At 32.1% G+C, this 7,723-nt stretch overlaps 1 protein-coding gene across 1 annotated transcript; it reads left to right on the top strand.

Moving 5' to 3' along the window:
• The first annotated feature begins 2,713 nt into the window (after positions 1 to 2,713).
• On the top strand, positions 2,714 to 5,212 carry LOC148769101 (F-box/LRR-repeat protein At3g26922-like). Its single transcript, XM_088820836.1, has 4 exons — positions 2,714 to 2,834; positions 3,432 to 4,313; positions 4,394 to 4,534; positions 4,728 to 5,212. Exons 1-4 carry the CDS (start codon positions 2,793 to 2,795, stop codon positions 5,040 to 5,042), a joined length of 1,380 nt encoding a protein of 459 aa, XP_088676962.1. The 5' UTR covers positions 2,714 to 2,792; the 3' UTR covers positions 5,043 to 5,212.
• Positions 5,213 to 7,723: the final 2,511 nt, after the last annotated feature.

Here is a 7,723-nt window from a genome sequence, read left to right as displayed (position 1 = left end):
ACCGGTTTTAAACGTGGCGGATACCCATGAGTAACTAGCGGAACGGTTTTCTTAGCCATCCCTATGACATCAAGGTGAAACCTGACTACATTGAAGAAAATTGACTATGATTGCTCTAACTAAGGACTTCGGCGAGACCACATAATTGTTCTAAGGTGCATACGTTTTGCGATTAAGTAATCAAACCCTTTTGATTTAAATATGAATTAAACTGATTACTTAATTATATGATTTGCGTGCTATGCTTTATTTCAATTTAAATTTAAAAAAAATTGTTATGCATGTTAATTGATTATGCTATGTTGATGAATTTATGTTCATAGAATTCGCATGATATAAATTTTTTAAACTTTTGCTGTGTATGCATATCGATTCTCAAGACGCATTCCGTAACTTCTTATTAGGGGTCCAATAGTAGTTGCCTAGGAGGAATATCTTAAATCCACAGTTCAATTAGTAATGATCTCTCAACTAAAAATTATAAAATTAGAACTCAGTTAATTTATGTTAACTTAGACGATTTGCCAAAGAAGAAAAAGATTTTATTTTATCACTTCACTAACACATAGGAAATCAATCATATGCAAAGTAAAAAGAAAAAAAAATATGGGCGCAATTTTAGAGGGTGTTTGGCTAAGCATATAAGATATTAAAACGATCTTATAGAATGTTTAAGAGCTTTCAAATTACTCCCACCTTTTTATTTAGGGCAAATGGCAAATAGGCCCATGACAAGGGGACTTAATTAAAAGAGGGACATCCAACTTTTTTGTCTTTCAAATAAATTCAGTTCATTCAAACTTATTTGCAATCCTTTTATATATACCAAAATTCTACCCAATTCATTGAAACCCAATTCAACTTCAATTTCATGATTTACACCCCAATTTAGCCCAATTTCATCAATTAACCAATTATAACCCTAATTTCAATTTTGACCCTAATTTTGACCCGCCACCACCGGAGACCGCCGGTCGCCGCCGTTGACCGCCGGTCTGCGGCGTTGACTTTTTTTTTTTTTTAAACTTTTTTTTTCGGGTAGGTCAACTACCGCTGACCGCCGGGTCTCCGGCGTTGACTTTTTTTTTATATAATTCTGTTTTTTTTTTTAAGAAAAATATTTTAATTAATGTCACTGTCTTGGCTGCTAAATTACTGTCTCCATCAGTTATTTAACTGTCAGAGACAGTAATTTAACTGTTAATTTGACTTTTTTTTTCTTCAAAAATATTTTTAATTAATATTACTGTATGCGTTGCTAAATTACTATCTCCAGCAGATATTTAACAGTTAATTGACTTTTTCTTTTAAATATTTTAATTAATATTATTGTATTCGTTGCTAAATTACTGTCTCCAGCAGTTATTTAACTGTTGGAGACAGTAATTTAACTGTTAATTGACTTTTTTATTCTTAAAACAAATATTTTTAATTAATATTACTGTATTCGTTGTTTAATTACTGTCTCCAGCAGTTATTTAACTGTCGGAGACAATAATTTAACTGTTAATTGATTATTATTTTTTCTTAAATTTTTTTTCTTAAAAAGAAATATTTTAATTAATATTACTGCCTTGGCTGCTAATTACTGCCTCCAACAGTAATTTAACTTTCTTAGACAATAATATTACTGTTCGGGAAAATAATATTCATAGTATTACTGTCCCAAACAGTAATATTACTGTCTAAGATAGTAATTTAGTAGCCAAGACAGTAATATTAATTAAAATATTTTTTTCTAAGAAAAAACAAAATTCGAAAGAAAAAAGCCAACGCCGGAGACCGACGGTCAACGGTGGTTGACCGGCCGGAAAAAAAAAGTTTAAGAAAAAAAAAATCAACGCCGGAATGAGACCGGAAAAAAAAATTCATAAAAAAATTTATTTTCTGTAAAAAAAGATAGTTTGGGGTTAATGTGATATATTTGTTTAAATCTGGGGTCAATGTGTAATATTAAAAAAGTTAGAACGTAACAAATGGAATTGATAAGAATTATTTTATGGAGGGTATTTTAGACTAAAGACATGAAAATGTGTTTAATTGAGAGACTGTTTTTTTGTGGACCAATGTGCATTTAAGTCCATATGATGAGCATTTTTGCCATTCGCCCTTCTACTTAAGATCTTATAATAAATAAAAATAATGGTAAATTACAATCACCCCCTGAGGTATGATCAATTTACGAAAACCCCCTCTTGTTTGGATAATTACATTCATCCCCTCAACTATATTTTTTTCTTACATCTCTCCACCTTTATGGTGTCAAGTTCAACATAATCATCTAGATCTTGTAGAATGCGCTCTAGTTTGTACTCGTTTTGTGTAAAAATATTGTTCTGATGCACCACAATCTCATATATACAAGCCAAAAAACACATATTATGATCATCTTGCTTCAAAATGTGGAGTCCGAATGGGATAAAACGGGTACAAAAGTGATAGTATTCCATATAATCTCGAAGATTCCACTAAATTTGAATCCTCAAGGGTGGACGTGTAAAAAAATTTATAGTTGAGGGATGGTTGTAATTACCCAAACATAAGGAGGTTTTTCGTAATTTGACCATACCTCAGAGATGTTTGTAATTTATCCTAAAAATAAACTTCCCAAACGGGCCTTAGTGAACCATCGGAAAAAGTGCTTAGAGCGGCCCAAGAACAGTTATTAGTATTTAGTTCTTTTAAAATCGTAACCTAGTATTTATTTCCTTCGCAGATCAGTTCATTGAAAAATAAAATTTTAAGCGCTCCGACGAAATTCGCACCTTGTTTTAATTAATAATTCAAAATTGATGGTGGGGAACCCAATTCATCAGAAATTTCAACCCAACCAGGTGCGCTCTCAAAATTGCTCGTGCATATTGTATACATGTATGCAGGATTCCTGTTTGTGCTATCGAAGTAGAAATTGTATTGGGATTTGAAAGTTGTCTAAGTTGTCAATAGGGAAAATAAAATAAAAAATTAAGGGTCCGTTTGGCAAAACTTATTTCAAACAGCTACTAAGCTCTTATGTATTATGATATTTAAGATGTTTGAAGAGTTGATAAGCTATTGCATTTTATTTTTTAAATTAATTTTTAAAGGGTTCGGATAATGAGTTTATTTGCTATTTTTATTTATTATATATCTTAAAAAAAATGTGGGGTAGAGATATTTATTAAAATGATCTTATTTGCTCTCCAATAGCTTATTTTTAAAAAAAATAAGATTTTTTTTTTTTATAATTACAAAACACCTTGGAAGAGATTATAAACTCTTATTAAGCTCTTGAGCATCCTTTAAGCTCTTTTTAACATCTTATAAGCTTAGCCAAAAACGAACTTATAAGCTTTTAAATCAAGTTTCATCTTCAAGAGTTTGAATAGTAGTTTTCCGCTTACTGCATTTTTTTTCTTTTAAGTCTGATAGTATTTCATTTTGTTTAATAGTGTGCAATGAGATGCAACGGTGATAATAATGATCGAATAAGTGAGTTGCCGGACGATATTCTGATGGCTATAATACATCTGCTACCGATGAAGGAAGCTTCACGTACAACTGTTCTTTCATCACGCTGGATATACTTGTGGAAAAATATCTCGTCCCTTGATTTTGATGAAGAAAGTGCGTTGGTCAAGATTGCAGATAACCGCAAGTTAAGCAATGAAGAGAGCCTCAAGTTTGTAAAATGGGTGAATTGCGTCCTCCAATCACATAAAGCATCCCCATTGAAAGAATTCAGAGTGCGTTTCGATTTAGGTGAAAACTTCAAGAATGCTATAACTAAATGGCTTGAATTTGCGTTTGCGAGAAATGTTGAGAGGTTGGAGTTGGACTTTTCACCCATAATTTATAGAGTCGGGATAGTGGATGATACATGTTATGTTTTCCCGAACAAGTTCCTTAAACCCCATTCACAAAGTTCCTCTGTTAACTTTAAGTCCCTCAAACAATTGTCTTTGAAATCTGTTATTGTGACTCGTAAAGTTATTGAGTTCTTTCTATACAACTGCCCTCTGCTCGAAAAATTGGTTGTTCGTTACGTAAGTCAGATATCAAATCTTGAAGTTTGTGGTTCATCGCTTGCTTTAAAACACTTGGAGTTAAAACACTGCTACGATTTGAAATCAGTTAAGGTTTCTGCTCCAAATCTTACTTCACTTTGTATTCCTAAAGTGGAAGGACTCTTTCTCGAAAATGTTCCAGCACTTGCTAAGGTATCGGTTAACTGTATAATTGATCAACATTCTGTCAAGAATTTACTTCCGACACTTTCTTGCTGCATTTTGCAATTGGAGATTCTTATCTTGAACCTGGATAACGACATAAAGGTTAGACAACGGAGTTGTGCTTGTTATTTCTTTATTTTTCATTTATACATAATTACGTTTTGGTATGTTTTATTCCACAGAAAATATTTCTACCCACGTTTCCTCAACTTCCTAAACTGAAGAAGTTGGTCATAAAATTTCGGGCAAAAGGTGAGCAAAGTCTTATGGGACTGACCCCTTTGATAAGGGCATCTCCCAACTTGCTGGAATTTGTTTTAAAGGTATGTTTGCTTTCATGTTGTTAATATATACCTCTTCCATGTTATTTAGTTTTTCAATTGTCTATCAAATATATATACTACCTCTCTTTATCATGTGCTTATGAGCAATTATATTTTCTGTAGTGGACCTTTGTTTTCTTTTACATAGTAGCAATATATTTATCTCTTAGATTTCTTTTTTCTCCATTTGCAGTTAAGGGTGTGGGATCATTTGAGGTCAAATGAAGAAGTGAAGAATTCTATAAAGTTTCCCCACGAGCACCTTAAAGTGTTCCAGTTTTGTGGCTATTACGGTCGCTCCAGTGATGTTGAATTAGTCGGATACATTTTAGATAATTGTATGGCGCTTGAGAAATTAGTTATTGATCCACGTTATCCACGTTATCCATTTTTTTTCTGTGGAACACCATCAGATACCGAATTAGTTGAGGAACAAACTTCAAGGGATTACGCTAAGGAACAACTTGAAGCACAAGTACCTCAGCACATCGAATTTGTCATTCTTTAACTTAATTCTATAGGCAAATATAGTAGTGTTGTGGTGAGAACTTCCCAGGTGTTGTCTGCTCTAGTCGTCATTGATACTTTTTGCACTAGTCGTCTTGGTCTAGTCGTTACTGATAGTTTACAATGTGGTAATCTAATTTCATGGCCATTTTAGGCAACAACAATCCTACTCACTTTATATTCTTCATTCAGGACCACAAACGTACAGTCTTCTCTAATAACATAATTGAATTGTTAACAAAGACAAATATATAATTGCTTACGCTGAAGATGATTGATGTGATGAAAGAGAGGACAAAACAAATAATAATAATTTCTATAAAGTGATAGTGTTCTTCGATGTCCTTGGTAACATGTATAAATAGAGAAAAATATGGGGTTGAGATGGAGAAATATTTATATATAGGGGTTTTTGAGCATAAGTCCCCATCCAAACATCTTTATTATTCTAGGTTTAGGGGCTATATGGCCCTTTATCTCTTGGGGTTGTCTAGGGTCCGAGAGGGGTTGTACTACTCGGACCCAAACGATTTAATCTGGTGCGTAGAAAATATTTAGTAAAAATTTATAGTCGTTGATTTAAAGTACGAACTAGTACGATCCAGTACGAACCTATGAATTTATAAATTAAAGTACGAAACCTGGAAAAATAGATCGTACAAAGGTCGTACTCCATCGTACTTCATGTAAAATTACTTCATTAACCTTACATTATTAAACCACAGAATTAAAAGTAGGGTTAACTGTACTTTGCCCCCAACTTTGGTCATTTTTGCACTTTGCCCCCCAAATAAAAAAAAAATTCCACGATCATAACTCGACTAACAAATTTAGCCAAATTTCACCAATTAACCAATTTTTTACCATAATTTCAATTTTGACCCCAATTTTGACTCGCCACCACCGGAGACCGCCAGAGACCCACGGTCTCCGGCGTTAACTCTTTTTTTTTTTCAAAACTTTTTTTTTTGTCTGAAATTCTTTTCCGGTAGCTCAATCGCAGGGTCTCCGGCTTTGATTTTTGTTTTTTTTTGTTTTTTCTAAAAAAAACTATTTTAACCAATATTAATGTATTGACTGTTAAATTGTTGTCTTCAGCAGTTATTTAACTGTCGGAGACAGTAATTTAACTGTTAATTGACTTTTTTTTTTCTTAAAAAAATATTTTAATTAATATTACTGTCTTGGCTACAGTAATTTAGCTTTCGGATATATACAATAATTGAACTGTTAATTGACTTTTTTTTTTTAAATTTTGTTTTTTCTTAAAAAAAATATTTTAATTAATATTACTGTCTTGGTTCAAAATTACTGTCTCCAACAGTAATTTAACTGTCTTAGACAATAATATTACTGTATTAATTAATTTTATCGTCTTGGCCTGCATTATTGTTGTCTTCGACTGTAATATTATTGTCTCCGACCGTAATATTACTGTCTCAAGCAATAATGTCACTGTTTGGACAATAATTTTAGTAATATTACGGTTCGGGAAATAATATTCATAATATTACTGTCCGAAACAGTAATATTATTGTCTGAAATAGTAATATTAATGTATGAGACAGTAATTTAGTAGGCAAGATAGTAACATTAATTAAAATATTTTTATGAAAGAACTTTTTTTTCAAAAACGAAATTAAAAAAAAATTCAACGTCGCAGAGCGGCGGTCAACTGCGGTTGACTGGCCGAAAAAAAAATTCAGAAAAAAAAATGTTTTCAAAAGAAAAATTCAATGCCGGACAACGCCCGCCAGGTCAACGCCGGAATCTGGCCAGAAAAAATTTTTCAAAAAAAAATTTATTTTCTAAAAAAAAATATTTTTCAAAAAATTATTAAAATGGGGGTTAATGTGATATATTGGTTTAAATTCGGGGTCAATGTGTAATATTAAGGAAGTTAGAGTATAATGGATGAAATTGATAAAAAAATATATTATGGAGGGTATTTTAGAGTAAATACATGGTAATGGGTTTGTTTGAAAGATTGTTGTTTATGTGGACCAATGCATTTAAGTCCCTTGTCATGGCCCTAATTATTAATTATTATTAATTGTTACTTAAGTTTTAGTTATAGGGGTTTTTATGTAATTTCACTTATAAGGTAGGTATCGTACTTTTGTTGTGGGGTTCGTACAAATCATACGTGTCACATTTTTATTGGTTGATTTTCAATCGTTTGGGTCCGAGTAGTACAACCCCTCTCGGACCCTAGACAACCCCTTATCTCTTTCACCAATAAGCACATTCATTTAATATTTATTATAAATAAAGGAAACATTCATGTATATGACAATATTACCCTCAACCCTTTATACCTAATTCTTAATTGTAACCCCAATTTAATCAATTTTGTCCACAAAAATCCAATGTTGACTTTTATTTTCAAAAACTTTTTTTTTTCAATTTTTTTTTGTTGCCGGATTCCGGCGTTGACTTTTCGTTTTTTTTTTCCTTCTAGATTTTTTCACCGGTTTCCAGCGTTGAGTTTTTTCTTTTTTCTGGTATGTTTTTTTTCGCCGCCTGATTCCGGCGTTGATTTTTTAGTGTTTTTTTTAGTTTTTTCTATATTTTTTTTATGGTTTTGTTTGTTTTTTTTTACCTCCGCCGCTAAACGTTTACCGTAATTGTGCTGTCAATGACAGTTAATTAACGTAATTGTACTGCCTTTGACAATACATT

This window comes from Erythranthe guttata, chromosome 7, assembly GCF_056151865.1.
Source record: "Erythranthe guttata isolate IM_541 chromosome 7, IM_541, whole genome shotgun sequence".
NCBI classification, from domain to species: domain Eukaryota; kingdom Viridiplantae; phylum Streptophyta; class Magnoliopsida; order Lamiales; family Phrymaceae; genus Erythranthe; species Erythranthe guttata.
This window is presented reverse-complemented; position numbering and strand designations above follow the sequence as displayed.